Genomic DNA, 18,461 nt, shown 5'->3' on the forward strand with positions numbered 1-18,461 from the left:
CAATTCTCCTACCTCAGCCTCCTGAGTAGTTGGGATTACAGGCACCCGTCATCAGGCCCGGCTAATTTTTTGCATTTTTAGTGGAGACAAGGTTTCACCATGTTGGCCAGGCTGATCTCGAGCTCCTGACCTCATGTGATCCACCTGCCTCGGCCTCCCAAAGTGCTAGGATTACAGGTGTGGCCCACTGTAACCATTTTTAAATGCACCCACAGTTTAGGGGCATGAAGTACCTTTACACTGTTATACAACCATCATCACCCTCCATATCCAGAGCCTTTTTTCATCTTCCCAAAGTGAAACTCTGTCCCCATTAAACACAACTCCTGTCCCCTCCCCACCCCCTGGCAACCACCATTCTACTTCCTGTCTCTATCAATTTGACTCCTCTAGGGACCTCAGTGGAATCATACAGAATTTGTGCTTTTCAGTCTTGCTTATTTCACTTAGCATAATGTCCTCAAGGTTCACCCACATTGTAGCAAGTGTCAGAATTTCCATCCTTTTTCAGGCTAAGTAGTATTCCATCATGCAACTGAACCACATGTTGCTTATCCATTCGTCTGTTCACAGACGCCTGGGTTGCTTCCACCTTTTGGTTACTGTGAATAACACTGCTATGAACATGGGTGTACAAATACCTCTTTAAAGATCTTGTTTTCAGCCGGGCGCGGTGGCTCACGCCTGTAATCCCAGCACTTTGGGAGGCCGAAGCAAGCGGATCATGAGGTCAGGAGATCGAGACCATCCTGCCTAACACATAGTGAAATCCCGTCTCTACTAAAAATACAAAAAATTAGCGGGGCATGGTGGCGGGCACCTGTAGTCCCAGCTACTCGGGAGGCTGAGGCAGGAGAATGGCGTGAACCCGGGAGGCGGAGCTTGCAGTGAGCCGAGATCGCGCCACTGTACTCCAGCCTGGGCGACAGAGCGAGACTCCATCTCAAAAAAAAAAAGATCTTGTTTTCAGTCAGGCCAGACACGGTGGTTCACACCTGTAATCCCAACACTTTGGGAGGCTTGAGGCAGGCGGATCATCTGAAGGTCAGGAATTCGAGACCATCCTGGCCAACATGGAGAAACCCCGTCTCTACTAAAAATATAAAAATTAGCCAGGTGTGGTGGCACACACCTATAATCCCAGCTACTGGGGAGGCTGAGGCAGGAGAATCACTTGAACCCAGGAGGTAGAGGCCGCAGTGAGCCGAGATCATGCCATTGCACTCCAGCCTGGGCAACAGAGTGAGACTGTGTCTCAAAAGCAAGAATAAAAATAAAGACCTTGTTTTCAATTAGAGTATACCCAGAAGCGGGATTGCTGGATCATATGGTAGTTCTATTTTTCATATTTTGCGGAACCTCCATACTGTGTTCCACAGCACCTGCACCATTTTACACTCCACCAACAGTGCAAAAGGGTTCCAGTTTCTCTGCATCCTTCAACATGTGTTTTCTGAGTTTTTTTGATCACAGTCATCCTAATGGGTATGAAGTAGTATCTCCTTGCAGGTTTGGGGTTTTTTATGTGTGTGTGTCAGTCAATTCACTGGCAAACAGTTATTGCCCTGCAAAAGCGTGTATGTGTTAGACAGGGTCTTACTCTGTTGCCCAGTCTGGAGTGCAGTGATGCAATCTCAGCTCACTGCAACCTCCACCTCCCAGGCTGAAGCGAACCTCCCGCCTCAGCCTCTTGACTAGCTGAGACTACAGGTTCATGCTACCACGCCCAGCTAATTTTTTTATATTTTGTATATTTTTTGGTAGAAATTGCCAATTCCTCGGCTCAAGCAATCCTCCTGCCTCAGATTCCCAAAGTGCCAGGATTATAGGCTGGAGCCCCCAAGCCTGTGGTTTCGACTTGAATTTTCCTGTTGACTAATGACTCTGAGCATTTTTTTTTGTGCTTATTGGCCACTTGTATCTTTGGAAGAAATGTCTATTCAAGTCCTTTGCTCATTTTTTAATTCCATTGTTTTCTTGTTGCTAAATTGTAGGAGTTCTTTACATAGTCTGGATATTAATCCCTTATCACATATAGGATTTGCAAATATTTCATAACAGTTTTTAAATGGGATACTTTCTCAGTGCTTGCGACATACATGGGCAAGAAAAAGGAGGTTTCCCCAATCACAGTCAGATCTCCAGGCTGGATCTCTGCTTTTCCAATCCCCAACCTACAGAAGGGTGAGAGGCAGCAGGGAAGGGGCCCCAGGGGATGGCCATTCCACCTTCTGAGGTCCAGAGGGGGCCAGGCTGACCCAGCGTCAGGCAATCTGAACGGGGCAGTGAGTGGAGAACAGCCCAGGCCTCATCTCTGGTGAAATCTCAGGCCGTCTCCAATGCTGGGAGAACACCTGCTCAGCAGGTCCAGGACCAGCATCACAACACATCAAAGGACAGCCCCTGGGGCCTTGGCCGACAGCGGAACTGCAGGGCAGCTGAACAACTTCATTCTGATGATGAAAACCGCCCTGCAACAATCAACTCACTGACAAATGGTTATTGCCCTGCAAGAGCATTCTTATCTCCGAATGCTAAAAGGGCATGTGATTTTATTTGAATTAGTTGCTGTTAGTTTACTTTAACCAAGTGTCATTTAGATTAGATATGAACAAAAATCCTAAAAAATATTTAAAAGAAGATACAAAACTGTGAATAAAAACAGACTATTAAGAAAGAAAAATCTTAGCCTGGTGCAGTGGCTGATGCCTGTAATCCCAGCACTTTGGGAGGCCAAGGTGGACGGATCAGCTGAGGTCAGGAGCTCGAGACCAGCCTGGCCAAAGTGGTGAAACCCCGTCTCTACTAAAAATACAAAAATTAGCTGGGTGTGGTAGCGGGCACCTGTAGTCCAGATACTCAAGGGGCAGAGGCACGAGAATCGCTTGAACTTGTGAGGCGGAGGTTGCAGTGGGCTGAGATTGCACCACTGCACTCTAGCCTGGGTGCCAGAGTGAGACTCTGTCTCAAATAAATAAATAAATAAAAGAAAAAGAAAGAAAAATCTTGATGGGTGGATGGATAGTTGGAGGGAGGGAGGGAGGGAGGGAAGAATACAGGGCAGGAGAAAGGCGGCTCCCCGGCCAGTACAATGCAGCTTCTCTGAGCTGGAAGGCCCCTCAACAGGTGCGTCAGCCCCTGCTCTGAGCAGGCTCCTCATCTGGTATCTCCCTCCCCAGGCTCCCCAGATAAGAGCCTCCAGCTCTGACCAGTGACATGCCTGCCTCCCTGCACCTGGTGCCCACCAGTCCTGCACTCTACAGCTTCTTGTGACGGCTCTACCATAAGAGACCCCACAAGGACCCAGAGAAGGCTCCAAGGAGCCCCTTCTCCAGCCTCAGCCCCTCCCACAGTCCTGCAGCACGGCTGCCACTGTCGCCCACCCCCACAATCAGGCACCATGTGCAGGTAACTCTCAGCCGTCCCGTTTCAGGCAATGCAGTCACTTGCACTGAGCTTCCGTCCTCAGAAATCTCCAACTCTGTGTCCCAGGGCCTTGCCACTGGCAGACAGAGGGGACCGAAGATGGCTGTCAGCACCACGATTAGAGCACACAGACCCCAGAGTCTGCGCCTGGCTCTTCCTGCCGCTACAAGCTCTCTAGCCTCAGTTTCTCTGCCCTTACCATGGGGATCCTGTAAGATTTCACTGAGACGATGCAGGCACAGCCCGAACAGGCACCGCAGTGGTGGGAAGCACACAGACCCAGGCGGGCCGGGAACAGGCACCGCGGTGGTGGGAAGCACACAGACCCAGTCCCGCGCCCACTTCTCAATCACCCCTGCTCTGGGCCAGCCTCCCTGGCTACATGATTCCCCTCTTACAGGCCTGCCCCCTGTGCTTGGGACACGCGTAAGCCCCCAAACAAGGCCCGCAGCTCTGAGGGACACACCCTGTCCCCTGCACAATCCCCATGACAACTGGAAGGGGCGAAGTCGGTGTGTCGGGCAGCTGGAAGGAAAGGTGTTACCCCACACGATGACCTTGAAAACGGCCCCCACCCCCGTTGTGTGTGTGTGTGCGTGTCTGTGTGTTTTGTTTGTTTTTTAAGAGCCCCTGGCCTTCATCCAGGACAAGAGAACAGGCGCTAGAGGGATGACACCACTAAAAGGCTGGTGTGGGGCTTTTCCCAGCTATGGAATGTTCACGCCCAAAAGGGGGACCTGATTACTAAGGTATCCACAAGTCCTTACCTGAAGCAAAAGCCTAAGAATTCAGTCACTGGTGTTTTCCTGAAAAATGCCCATCCCTTCACCAGGGTGAGTCCCTCAGCACGCGTGGGAGGAACCGAAAACGGCTCCTGGGGGCTATCCGTGCTTCTGCGCGGCTCCCCTTGTACCCCAAGTAAAGGCACTGGGCCCTCCACCTGGCAGGCAGCCCCCTCCCCTCACCCCTCCGAGGGTCCCCTCCGGCTCATTCCAGAAATAATCCACACCGCCTACCAGGCCCCAAGTCCACAGGCGACAGGACAGGGAAGCCCAGGGGCCTCCATGAGGAGCAGCCACTAGTGCAAGACTGGCCTCTGGACCCTCATGGCTTGAACTTCCACCTGAATTTCCTCCCAAAACAAGCAAGAGGAAGGCTGGGTCGCTGAATTAAAGAGGGTCGTTTACGGCCGGGCGCGGTGGCTCACGCCTATAATCCCAACACTTTGGGAGGCCAAAGCGGGCGGATCACCTGAGGTCGGGAGTTCAAGACCAGCCTGACCAACACGGAGAAAGCCCCATGTCTACTAAAAATACAAAATTAGCCGGGCGTGGTGGTGCACGCCTGTCATCTCCACTACTCGGGAGGCTGAGGCAGGACAATCGCTTGAACCCAGGGGACAGAGGTTGCAGTGAGCTGAGATCGCACCATTGCACTCCAGCCTGGGCAACAAGAGCAAAACTCTGTCTCAAAAAAAAAAAAAGAGGGTTGTTTACTACAACCCCTCCCAGCATTAAGGAATTTCATTCTAGGGAATTTGGGGCATTTATATGAACCCGTGTGTTCAGGTTACAGGAAAAGAAGAAAAAATTAGAAAACGATTTCCCCCAAGGCTGTGAACTGAAGAAATCACACCAAACTCAGGACTACTTTCTACATGCTGCACCCACACGATAACATCTACTTCTGTTTGAATCCAAGTGCTGGCAGGGATGAGCCCCGTGGCACCGGGCCACAGGCCACACCCCAGCTAAGGTGGCCGCTGCCAGGGGCCCCAGACCCCATCTACCCACCTATCCCGTTCCTAAACAGGTTCTGCTATCGGGTTTCAAAATGTGCAGGCACAGGCACCAGCCCAAACCCAAGGGGACCCTTCAGCAGTGACACTGGGGCCGGCGTGGGGTTCTGGCACGCCCAGCAACGTGGGCCCGCTCCAGGCGTGGCCAGCACCGCCCCTCCTGCCGGCTCCTGCCCAGGGCTCCGGGAACTTGCCCAGAGTTTCACCTGCCTGCTACTTCACCTGGACTTTTAAAAATGGTCTCTCAACACCCTGGTCGGTACATGGGGCCAGACATAGACCTCTTGTCCCCAGGCAGCTGGTGCTGAAGTGGGCACCCTGCCCTGGTGAGTCCATGTCCCGTGGGCCTGTGGCCCCTTCCATTCTCCCAGGCCCCCTTTTCCTGTCCGCCTCCTGCTCCTCCATTCCCTCCAGGTCCGATGACTCAGAGAGAGGCAGAAGTTACTGTTGGCAAACCCATCTGCGAAGCTTGGCCACAGTAGCCCTCTGGGAGACACTGAGGAAGACCTGACACTGCCCACTCCCAAAGCCCCTGAGACGGGCCAGTGCCACACTAGGCTGCAGGACAGCTAGGTGCTGTGCGTAACCTGCCAACTCTGCTGGGCCTTTAGCTCGGCCTTGTGCAGGCCCGTCCCCATGACACCCTGCCTTCCCTCTGAGGCTGGGTTCCCTTCCCACCCCACTCATGCCAACAACCTTGTCATTTGCTTCTCAGAGCCACCCCAAAACCACTCCACTCAGATCTCAAAGAGGCCACGAAGGACCTGCCCTTGGCTAACCCATCACATCTCTGTCCCCAGGCTCTCCAACCGCCAGACGGCACATCACAGATGACCCCCTCAGAGACCCTCGCCCTCCCTCAGTCTCCAGGGCCTGCACCCGTTGGCCCTCCCCTGCACGTGGTTATTCCTGCTCCAGCTCCCAAGCAGACCGTTCCCCACCCAGCAGGCTACTCAGGCCATGGCTCCTCAAGGCTGGGCCTGGGTCCCCTCCTAACTGCCAGCACCCTCACTTCTGTGTCCATAACCTGAGCTGGTCTCCCCAGTCTGGACCTGCACACACAATCAACTTCAGGACACTCTCAGACGCCCAGCCACACGGGGCCAAAAATGGCCTCATGTCTTCTCCCCAAAGCCGATTCCCGGTAAGGACTCTAACTCAGGGAACGAACCTCTCTCAGTTTTACTCTCATCCTCCCAGAGCCAGTTTTTTCTGGAAGGCACAGACAGGGAACATGCCTTAGGAGCTGCCCAGTCCAGGTTCAAATCCCACTGCTGCCACCACAAGCTGGTGCCCTGGGAGCCCTGTCCTTGGTCTGCTCATCTCTAGGATGGAGGTGGCGACGGTACTTTCCATGCCACAGTGTGGCAGCTGGAGAACTGCAAGCGATGGGGCCTGCAGAGCCTGGGAGGGTTCCCGGCACATGGAGCACATCGGCTGAGATGTGTATGACCGTCTAAGCTGACAAATCCCTCCTCAGCCACCCCCATGCTGGAGCAAGCATGATGTCCCCAGCTTCCCTCCCCTCCACTCTCACCACCCAGCAGCTGGGACATGGGACCCAGCTCTTGCCTAAATCCTCCCGAGGGGGCCCACCAAACCCTCCACAGTCAGCCCTCTCCCGACCTGGGGGATCCATCTGACTCCCGGTCTCCCTGCCCAGCACACACTGCACACGTCCAGGGGGGTACAGGAGAGTCCCAGCCGGCCCTTGCCTGCACCTGGTGTCACCACCCCTGAGCTCAGCCCCCTCGCTCATCGGACGGTCCATCTCCACCCAGCCGCAGAAGTCAGGACCACACTGGCTCTCCAGGCTTTCGCACACAGCAGGTGCTCAATAAACAAACCAACACTCCTTATTTCTGAGGCAGTGTTTCTCAAGGTATGAGCAAGCCACTATCTCCAGACTTATCAGAGCTCTGAAATGGTTAACTCATTGACAAAAGCACTGAACTCTCCTGGGAAGGTTTGACGCTCGCAGAATCCTGCTTGGCCACTGAAGCAATTTAAGATGGTCCGACCCAGGCTGGGAGCGGTGGCTCACGCCTGTAATCCCAGCATTTTGGGAGGCTGAGGCGGGCGGATAGCCTGAGGTCAGGAGTTGGAGACCAGCCTGGCCAGCATGGTGAAACCCCATCTCTACAAAAATACAGAAATTAGCCAGGCATGATGGCGGGTACCTATAATCCCAGCTACTTGGGAAGCCGAGGCAGCTGAGGCAGGAGAATCACTTGAACCCGGGAGGCGGAGGTTGCAGTGGGCCAAATCATGCCATTGCACTCCAGCCTGGGAGACAGAGCAAGACTCTGTCTCAAAAAAAAAAAAAAAGGTCCAATCCTTCCCTACCCTGTGAGTTCCAGAAAAGCACACTGCCATGCATCCAGACAATGCGTGAACAGCAGCCCGCCCCTACTTCCTTCTTTGCAATCTTCTGTTTAAAAGCCACTGCGATATCCTGTATTTAACTAGGCAAACACTTAGGGAAGGTTTATCAAGCCTAGACGACTTTATACCATCCACTCTCCACCAAAGTCAACGGCGAGAAGGTTACTCAATCCTGTTATTTCACCGAGTTTCAGTATTTTCTGACATGCCTGAATGACTCATCCGCCAATCATTCTCACCCACAAACGCCACTTTCCCACATCCATGGGTCTGCAACACACACAGCAGGAGAGGCAGGGACATCGCCTTTCTCCCAAGCTCCGCATTCTGCAACAAGAGGCCTACAGCCCTGCACCCACGGACACACGCTCAAAGTGAATTAAAAATAACGTGGCCCAGCAACAGATGACTGGAGAAAAGAAATGTGGTACATATATACCATGGTGTACTATTCCACTATAAAAAAGCATGAGGCCAGGCGCGGTGGCTCACACCTGTAATCCCAACACTTTGGGAGGCTGAGGCAGGCTGATCACAAGGTCAGGAGATCGAGGCCATCCTGGCTAACACGGTGAAACCCCATCTCTACTAAAAATACAAAAAAATTAGCCAGGCGTGGTAGCAGGCGCCTGTAGTCCCAGCTACTCGGGAGGCTGAGGCAGGAGAATGGCACGAACCTGGGAGGCAGAGCTTGCAGTGAGCTGAGATTGCGCCACTGCACTCCAGCCTGGGCGACAGAGCGAGACTCTGTCTCAAAATAAGATAAAATAAAATAAAATAAAATAAAAATAAAAAAGGATGAGATCCTGTCATTTGCAACAACATGGATGGAACTGGAGGTCATTATGTTAAGTGAAATAAGCCAGGCACAGAAAAACAAATATCCCACGTTCACACTTGCTTGTGAGACCTAAAAATCAAAGCAATTGAACTCATGGGGACAGAGAATAGAAGAATGGTTACCAGAAGCTGGGAAGGGGGTAGCAGGAGGAAGGTGGATGGTCAATGGGTACAAAAAAATAGCTAAAAAAATGAATAAGGCCAGGCACAGTGGCTCACGCCTGTAATCCCAGCCCTCTGGGAGGCCGACGCAGGCAGATCACTTGAGGTCAGGAGTTCAAGACCAGCCTGGCCAACATGGTGAAACCTTGTCTCTACTAAACATACAAAAATCAGCTGGGTGTGGTGGCGTGCACCTGTAATCCAACGTACTCAGGAGGCTGAGGTAGGATAATCACTTGAACCCGGGAGGTAGAGGTTGCAGTGAGCCGAGATCATGTCACTGCACTCCAGGCTGGGAGATAAAGTGAGACTCCATCTCAAAAAAAAAAAAAAAAAAAAAAAAGAATAAGACCTAGTATTTAGCCCAACAGTGAGACTACAGTCAATAATAATTTAGTTGTACATTCAAAAATAACTAAAAGAGTATAATTGGACTGTTTATAACACAAAGGATAAATGCTTGAGGGGATGGAGACCCCATTCTCCATGATGTGATCATTACACATTGCATGGCTGTGCCAAAATATCTCATGTACCTCATAAATATATACACCTAACCAGGCACAGTGGCTCATGCCTATAATTTCAGCACTTTGGGAGGCCAAGGCAGATGGATCACTTGAGCTCAGAGGTTGGAGACCAGACTGAATAACATAGTGAGACCTTGTCTCTATTACAAATAATAATAAAAAAAAAATCAGCCAGGTGTGGTGGTGCAATGAGCTGAGATCAAGGCTGACATGAATCGTGATCATGCCACTGCACTCCAGCTGGGGCAAGAGAGCAAGACCCTGTCTCATACACACACACACACATATATACACATACACACACATAAATTTGTGTATATAATTTATATATAATTCATTATAATGTATATATTATATATTATATATAATGCATTATATATAAATTGTTTTTTAAAAATAAAAATAAAACAAAGAATGTCCATGTTTCTGAAAGACCACTGTCCAGAAAGGAGGCAGAGCATAGTCAAGGCTTGAGTTGTCCACTGGGTCATCAGCCACGTTGCTCTGAAAAACGCAAACACAGCCTTTATACAAGCTCATAACAAAAAGTTCCTATCACAGAATTTAAAATCTCATTCAAAAACCATCGCAAAAAATGAACATCTTGTATCGCTGGATGTCATTCAAAACTGGCAGCTATTTGAATTTCACTATCTTCTGACTTCAAAAAATTTTCAAAAAATGTTTTTTCCTTGGTGGGCTATATAAAACCACCAACAACTATCTAGTCAGAGTCACAGTGTTCAACCCCACGCCAGGCTAAATGAACTGCCCCCACCACGTGGGCCTTCCCAGGCCCCGCCCTCCGATGCTGCTCCTCCCTCCTGGGCTCCTCTGCTGAAAGCTGGCAGCCCTTCCTGGAATGGCTCCCACTAAACCTAGTCGATGGCTGGCCTGTTGCATACAGCACCTCCAGGCTGGTCATATTGCATCAAAGGCTTTAGGGCATGGCTGTAAATCCCGGAGAAGCAACAACACTCCATTGAAAACAGTGGATGAGTTTGAAACCACCGCTTCCCCGCATTGTTCCTTAATAAAACCTCCGGATAATTCAAGGCCTGATCATTTTGTTTGGTCTGTTTTCTATCCGGTGCTTTGCTGTCTGGAACCATAGATCTTATAGTCAATAGTGATTTGCTTATTTGGAGCATTAAATCCTAGTCGAATGGTCTGAGATTTCTGCGCATCCTTTTATTTATTTATTTATTTATTTTGAGACAGTCTCACTCTGTCACCCAGGCTACAGTGCAGCAGTGGGATCTCGGCTCACTGCAACCTCCGCCTCCCAGATTCAAGCAATTTTCCTGCCTCAGCCTCCCGAGTAGCTGGGACTACAGGTGCTCGCCACCACCCCAGGCTAATTTTTGTATTTTTAGCAAAGACAGAGTTTCACCATGTTGGCCAGGTTGGTCTTGAACTCCTGACCTCAGGTGATCCACCTGCCTCGGCCTCCCACAGTGCTGGGATTACATGCATGAGCCACTGCACCCGGTCATATGCCTGCTTTAAAGCACCGATTTGACCCTGGAATAATTCAGTTTAGCAACTAATTCGTCAAAAATGTTCTCCAAAGGAAGAGAGGGGAATGCGAAGAGCGGGCTGCTTTCTGCGGATCGTGGTTTAACGCCGAGTGCCCCTGCCCACTGGCTGTGCAGTCCTGAGAAGGCCACTCAACACCCCAGGGCCTCAGTGTCTGCATCTGTAAAATGAGCAGCAGCATGACACCACTCAGCTCCCAGTTACCAGGGAAACACATGACAGCGCAAATAAAAGAGTAAAGAAAACCGCCTGCTGGAACCCAGTCAAAGGTAACCACTGTCATCTGGGTGTGTGTTGGGGCGGTGGTCTGGGGGGGCGGTGTGGATGCATGAGGACACAGTACCTGATTTACACGAGTACGAGTGTGTCCACAAAGGAGCAGAGCCAATAACTGGATGACTGAGACAGTGACTACATAGTGTGGAGCCCCCAGCCCATTTTCAACTGTGGTCTAAGCTGCGCCCCAGGTGAGACAGCCCTCAGGAACCAACCTCCTTGGAAGGGAATCCATCCTAAACCCTGCCGTCTGGCTAACAGCGGGGGGGGGCCCACATTACTGATACCACAGACACACAAAACATCCCTGCCCCCAGCATGGATCTGTTCCCACTACCTCGTCCCTCATTAAATCTAAACCCTATTATTGGGCCAAGTCATTTTTAAATAGGCCAAATTTCCCATTGTGCTTTATCTATAAGATAAAGTGGTGTAGAAGAAAAACTTCCTAAGAATATCCATAACCCCGGTTAATTCGCCCTTAAGGGCCTATTCCATATTCTCTACACGTTTACAATCTCACAAACCTAAAATATTCACCAACAAATAGACTGTACTGCCAAAATTGTGCGGAAGGTTTGTATTATACCAAAACTGAACCTGTAAGTTTCACATCTTATAAGCAAACTGTAACTGGAAGCTGTTAGCTATCCAACCCTTCCTATATTACAGAATAACAGCCAACCTTGGAAACGAAACCAATCAGAAAGTTAACTTTTTAATTATTCCAGGGCTCCTGTGGCAAAGTTGTATCCTAATAACTCACTGTTTAAACAATTCCTCTGAAACACTGACTCAAACAGCCAGCCAATCTGAGCTCTTCTTGGCAGTAGTTTGGGCTTATAAATAAGGTCACCTGCCTGCACCAGCATCCTTGGATGCACGGTCAGGCAAACCTCAAAGAGCCACTGGGGGACCTTTACTGTTCCCCCAGGCCCCTCGAAGTTCTTCTCTCTCTTCTGTGTCTCCCAATTCCAACACCTTCTATTAGTCCCCCTCCCCAGCACCACAGACCAGCCCCGGCACACGGGGTCAGAGGCATAGAGGACCGGCCAAACTTCTGACAGCTGAGCCGAGGCTTCCTCTCCCTTCTGTTCACCTCCAGCCCCAGAGCAGGTGAGCGAGGTTCCCACACTGGCTCCACCACTAACTGGGCAGGTCTCTTCAACAGCACCCAAATTACAAGCCCGCGTCCAGGAGCAGAAGCCAAGATCAAATGAGGCTATGCTTTTCAAAGAGCTTGCACAAAGCCCTACACACCTAAGCCCGACTGTTATTATCTGCAGGAGACAGAAAAGCCAGACCAAGGGAACACCGGCTGCATTATAGGGTGACTCAGGGACCCATCTGACAATTCCAACGGTCCCACCCTGGAATTAATTGGCACTGGGAAGGGGCAGTGACCTCTGATCTTCCCAGAGAGCCCTGTGGCTGGCTGACGAAAGAGCATCCCCAAGCAAATCCTGTGACCCAGATCACCTGGAGGCCACATTTTAATAGCCGTACTCAGGAGCCACTAGCCTGCTGAGGAAGGCGCTGAGCCCTGGTCTTGAACTTGGAGAACCGCAGGCCTGCTCCCAGGAAAATGCTGACGGAAGCGGCGCAGTGCCTCTCCCCCTTGCTGGGCCTAGGCGGGGCGCCCACCCCAGCATCCAACCGGCGGCAACAAATCCTTGCAGAGTTGCCCAGGCCCGGCCCAATTGCGCCCCGGCATGCCAGGCGGAGCCCTTGGCGGGTTCCTGAGGCTCTCCAGGAGGCCCATCAGGAGCTGCTCCTCCCACCCCAATGGCCACTCACCAGACACAGATACCTCCATGAGCGCCTCCAGCGGCCGGTTGTTGTCCAGGTCGCGGCTGAGCTGCAGCTCGCCCGTGGCGGGGTCCAGCAGCAACAGGCGCAGCTCATTGCCCTGCACGAAGGTGTAGTTGAGGCTGTCTGACACGTCGGGGTCATGGGCCGGGATGCGGCCGATCACCCCGCTGGGGAAGCTGTTGGACTTGTTGGTGACATAGTTGTTGAAGAGGATCTGGAAGTCGGGCAGCACGGGCGGGTTGTCATTCTGGTCCACGAGAAGGATGTGCACCGTGGCTCGGCTCACCAGCGGAGCCGACGTGGCCTGCACCACCAGCACATACTCCCGCCGGAGCTCAAAGTCCAGCTCCACCATGGCACGCAGGTCCCCACTGAGCAGGTCCAGCTGGAAGAAATGCCGCATGTCCCCTTCCACAATCTGATACATGATCTGGGCATTAGGGCCTTCATCAGGGTCGTTAGCACGAATCTTTGCCACCACCGACCCCACTGGGTTGTTCTCCTCAACAAACAGCTCCAGTTCGTCCTTCTCAAACATGGGGGCATTGTCATTAATGTCCAAGATGGTCACCTGGATTTCTACTGAGGCGCTAAGGGGAGTGGGACTGCCCCGATCCACAGCCAGAGCCCAAAGGTTGTACACGGCCACATTCTCCCGGTCCAGCCGGCGCTGGGTGCGAATCACACCAGACGTGGGCTCGATGTAGAAGTCCCCATCGCCGTCGTCCCCACCCTGGAAGGTGTAGAGCAGACGCCCATTGGGACCTGAGTCCCGGTCCGTGGCAGAGACCTGGAGGATGCTGGTCGAGGGTGGAGCATCCTCAAAGATGGAACCCTGGTAGAAATCCCACAGGAACTGGGGTGCATTGTCATTGGCATCGAGGATGAGGATCTCTAGGGTGGTGGTGTCTGATTTCTGCGGGATGCCGTTGTCCTGGGCCATGATGGTCAGCGTGTAGGCGACCTGGTTCTCATAGTCCAGCTCCATCATGGTGTACATGGTGCCACTGTCGGGGTCGATGCGGAATTGCGGCACGGGGTCCTGAATCACGTAGGTGATGCGGGCATTCTCTCCTGTGTCCTCATCGTTGGCACTGAGGGTAGCAATGGAGGTGCCCACAGGCCTGTCCTCACTGACACTCACTGTGTAATGGGAGCTCTGAAAGACGGGCCTGTGCGTGTTGGCATCAGTGACGTTGATTAGGACATGGGCAGTGTGCGACCGTGTGCCGTCGGATGCTGTCACCGCCAGCACGTACTGCTGCTCCTGCTTGTAGTCCAGAGGTAGCGCCAGGGTGATGAGGCCGCCCCCTCTCTGGCTGCTGAGTGCAAAGCGGTTCCTGGTGTTGCCGCCTGTGAGCTGGTAGGTAATCACACTGTTGGCGTCACGGTCGCGGGCCTGCAGGGTCAGCACGCTGCTCCCCACGGCCGCATCCTCATTCAGACGAAGCTCATAGGTGGGCTGCGTGAACACCGGGTCGTTGTCGTTCACGTCCAGCACCGTGATGGACACGCTGGTGGAGGAGCTCATGGCGGGCGAGCCGTGGTCCACCGCCTCCACCCCGAAGCTGTAGTGCTCCACCTCCTCGCGGTCCAGCTCGGCACACACTGTGATCCAACCGGAGCTGTTGTGGATCTGGAAGGGGAAGTCAGGGGTGGGGGCAGGATTCTTAGGCCCAGCGCTGCCGCCTCCCAGAAAGGCGGAGGCCGTGTCCACCAGGCGATAGTGCAGCCGGGCGTTCTCTCCAGAGTCCGCGTCCACCGCCTGAATGTGCACCACGGGGTAGCCCAGGGGCACATTCTCCAGCACCGTGGCCTGGAAGGGGCTGCTCACAAAGATAGGCTCGTTGTCGTTGACATCCAGCACCTGCACAGACACCACCCCGGAAGAATTGATGAGCGGGGGCCGGCCCCCATCCTGGGCCTTGATGCTCAGCGAGTATTTCTGGACATCCTCGAAATCCAAGGGGTTGATCACATCCAGGATCCCGCTCAGCGAGTGCAGGTAGAACTGGCCGGCCACGTTCCCACTGAGGATGCTGTAGTGAATGGCCGCGTTCTGGCCCTGGTCCCGATCCGTGGCCTGCACTCGCAGCACAGCCGTGTTGAGCCCCACGTCCTCGGGCACCTGGACCACGTAGTTCTGCTCGCTGAACTGGGGGTAGTTGTCGTTCTCGTCCTCCACCTCGATGTACACGGTGGCCGTGGCACTGAGCGGGCCCGGGTTGCGCCCCTGGTCGTTGGCCTCCACCAGCAGCTGGTACTCGGCCGCCTCCTCCCGGTCCAGCACCGCCCGTGTGCTCACCACGCCAGAGCTCTCGTTGAGCTGGAAGACGTCCCACGCGCCCCCCAACACGCGGTAACGCAAGTTGGCGTTGATGGGCGAGTCGCGGTCGCTGGCGCGGATGGTCAGCACCTCGTAGCCCACCTCCAGGTTCTCCCGCACGCGCTCGCGGTACTCCGACTGCTCGAAGACCGGGCTGTGGTCGTTGGTGTCTTTGACCAAGACCGTGATGTAGGTGGTGGCCGAGCGCGGCGGCGTACTGTAGTCCACGGCTTTCACCCTGAGGACGTGAGTCTCCTTGGTCTCGCGGTCCAGTACGCTGTCCGTGCTCACGGCGCCCGTGGCAGAGTCGATGCGGAAGTAGCCCCGGGAGCGCTCGTCGAACAGCCCCTCCATGTAATAGCTCACGCGCTCCTCCTCGCCCTCGATGGTGTAGTGCGCGTGCAGCTGGAGGATGAGGGTGCCCGCCGGTTCGTTCTCAAACAACGCCACCTGGTAGTTGGGCATCGGAAACTTCAGGCTCCCTCTGCCGCTCGTGCCCCGCCGGGCCCGTCGCGCCGGCCCCGCCCGGGCTTCGGGCAAGTTCGGCGGCAGGGGCGGCGATGGGGATGGCGACGCGGAGGGCGTCCCCGCGGTGGCGGCCTCCAGCGCCAGTCCCACCCGGACGGCGCCAGCCGCGCGCCGCAGGGCGCACAGCAGACGCAGGCGGACCGAGCCGCCCGGCGCCGGGCAGATGGGACGGCCGGGACAGCGGGGCCTGGGGCGCGGCGGGCAGCGGCAGGCGGGTAAGGTGGTCGGAGCTGCGAGCGCCGAATGCTGCGCGGCCGCGCAGCCGCCGGGGACGGGGAAGCAGAGCGCCCCGCAGAGCCGGGCACCGGTTCCGCAGAGCCGGGCACCGGTTCCGCAGCCAGGAAGGTGCGTGCGCGCCCGCAGGCGGCGGCTCAGCGCCGTCGGGGCACTGCGGGCCACCAAGCGGACTTGCAGCGGCAGCGGGCGCCCCGCGCCCGAGACGCGCCGACGTCCTGCCAGCCGCCCATCGCGGCCCACGTCCAGCAGCTCCCGCGGCGCCCGGGGCGTGCGAGCGGCGCCCACCGCGTAGGTACAGCCGGGCCGGAGGGCGAAGGCGCGGGTCCCGCCGGGTACGCGCGGCTCCCAGGCGGCCGCTCGCAGCCCCATCGCCGGCAGGGCGGCGGCGGCGGCCAGGAGCAGCAGCACGGGCAGCACGGGCGGCGGCGGCGCCATGGCCCGGAGCCCGAGCCCGAGCCGGGCGTCCCAACACAATCCATGCACCCGGCGCGCCTCCGCATCCACCCGGCGAGGCCGGGGAGCGGCTCCCGGGCGCCCGGCGCCCGGCCCTCGGGGCGGTCCGCGTCCCGCCTCCCCGGGGGCCCTGGCGGGGACTGTGGGGACCACGCGCCCGGCCTCCCCCGCAGCTTCCACTTCGAGAGCACTTTGCGAAAGTTTGCGAAGTTGGTTTCAAGATGGCTCCTCCGCGCGTCCCGGGAGGGCGCCGCGCATCAACCTGCGGCGGCGGCGGCTCCAGGCGGCTCCAGGTGGCTCCGGCGCGGGCTCGGCCGGACAGGCGTGGGAAGCGGGGCGGGCCCGGCGCGGGGCGGGGGCTGAGTTCCCGGAGCGGGCTGGGCAGCTCCGCGCCGCGCAGACCCCGGCGGCCGGCTGCTGCCTGGGCGGTGCGCTTGGCCCGCGCCCCCTCCGCCCGCGCTCTCCCCGCCCCCGGCCCGGCCCCGCCCCGCCCCCGGCCCAGCGGCGTATTGTTCGGCCCCGGGGGGAGCCGGCTCGGAGGTGCGCGCCGAGAGGATCGCTATGGAGACGCGAGGGCGCGGCCGGGACGGGGACTGGGGGCCTACTCCCCGGAGGCCTCCCCACCCAGCCTCCCGGTGGGGCGGGGCCGAGGCCACAGGGCCGGGAAAGGTGGGGCTGGGGCCCCAGGTGGCCGCTACCCGTGGGGCGATGGCTCCGCACCTCCGGCTCGGGGCCACGGCTCAGAGCCTGGCTCCCCACCCCGGCAGAACAGATCCACGGAGACCGCCGCCAGGAGTGCCGCGCGGGTAGGACCCGGGGGCGAAGGACCGGGCCCGAGGGGCCAGGGAGCGCCCCCCCCGCCCCCGCCATTAAGGACTGCGGAGGCTGTCGAGGAGGGTTACCCATTTTACAGCAAGACGCACGGAGGCTAAAATGCTTCACCCCGACTAAAACTCCCTGGACTTTGAAACCCAATAGGCAGCTACCGGATCTGCGTCCCACTTGGTTTAAAGCGCAACTTTTAAATGAAAGAAGAAAACCTCGGTTGACATAAGGGATTTGGAGAGGACGGCGGAGGCGCGCTCATCTTCCGCGTGCGGCCCGACCCGAGCGTTCGCGGACGCATCGCGGAATCCCAGAGCGTCCGGCTCCTCCCGAAGCGGGTTGGGGGGAAGGAGGGGGGGGGCTGCGGGTCCTGGAAGCTGCCTGGGGCAAGCAAGCACCCGCAGGGATTTAGAGCTGTGCCACAGCCCCTGCCCAGCCTCCTACAGAGGACAGCGGGGGGCGGGGGGCAGAGACCTTAGAGCTTTCAGAAAAGCGACACACACCCCCGCCTCCTGCGGGGAACCACGGGGGGCCAGGGGCAGCTTTAGGTCTGCGTGACGGGTACACCTGCCTCTGGATGGGGCACAGGGATAAAGGGGGTGGAGGCTTAGGACTTGGCGACCCCCCGCATGGGCGGGGCTTTGGGACTGTGCCACCAGCGGCTGGGAAGGGCGCGCACTCCCTTGGTGGCGCTCGGGGCGCCAGAGTCCAGTGCAGCCCTTAGGCCTCCCAGTGGTCGGGGACGGTAGGTGGGGGGCGCCTCTTCTCTCCTAGAAGGGCTTCTCCTGGGGCCGGTCGGAGCGGTGGGGGTGGGAGTAATGCGCAGTCACCCCTAGAACGGGTGTTTTTGGCAAGGGAGGGTCGGATCCTGCAGCCAAATCTCTGAGCTGAGCTCAGATGAGTCCAGTCTCAACGAGGACCGTGGGCGGCTGTGGAGAACCGGAAGGGTTTCTCCCCCGGAGCGATGTGTCTGTGTGTGTGTCACACGCATACTCAGCCAACTTCGCTCAAAGCTGCTGAAACAGTGTCTTTGTGCTGAAGCCCAATGTGAGCATTTTCTTCCCAGTAGCAAGGATTTGAACACGTTATGTTTATCTAAAAGGTGGAGTTGCTTTGGAACCTTTTAATTCGAGGTTTCCACTGGAGAGTCCTGTTGGGAAATGTGTGTGTGGAGGGAGGGGAGGAAGGAGAAAAGTCCGTCTCCTTAATGTGAGCGGTCCAGGACCTCCCCACCCCCCATATACCCTTCCACTGGGATTTTTCCGGGAAGGATGAAAGGACAGGAGTTCTGGGGCCGGAAGGCAGGGCGGGTCCCTGAGCCCGG

At 56.0% G+C, this 18,461-nt stretch overlaps 1 protein-coding gene across 2 annotated transcripts in view; it reads right to left on the minus strand.

Annotated features, from left to right (window-relative positions):
• CELSR1 (cadherin EGF LAG seven-pass G-type receptor 1) overlaps positions 1–16,741 on the minus strand; it is a 182,005-nt gene extending 165,264 nt beyond the window's left edge. For both annotated transcript variants that reach the window (XM_055374360.2, XM_055374359.2), the window contains exon 1: positions 12,754–16,741. In XM_055374360.2, the coding sequence (XP_055230335.1) occupies positions 12,754–16,294 (3,541 nt within the window). In that variant the 5' untranslated portion in view covers positions 16,295–16,741. The remainder of the gene's footprint in view (positions 1–12,753) is intronic.
• Between the last annotated feature and the right edge of the window lie 1,720 nt (positions 16,742–18,461).

The sequence above is a fragment of the Gorilla gorilla genome, chromosome 23 (assembly GCF_029281585.2).
Source record: "Gorilla gorilla gorilla isolate KB3781 chromosome 23, NHGRI_mGorGor1-v2.1_pri, whole genome shotgun sequence".
Taxonomy (NCBI): Eukaryota; Metazoa; Chordata; class Mammalia; order Primates; family Hominidae; genus Gorilla; species Gorilla gorilla.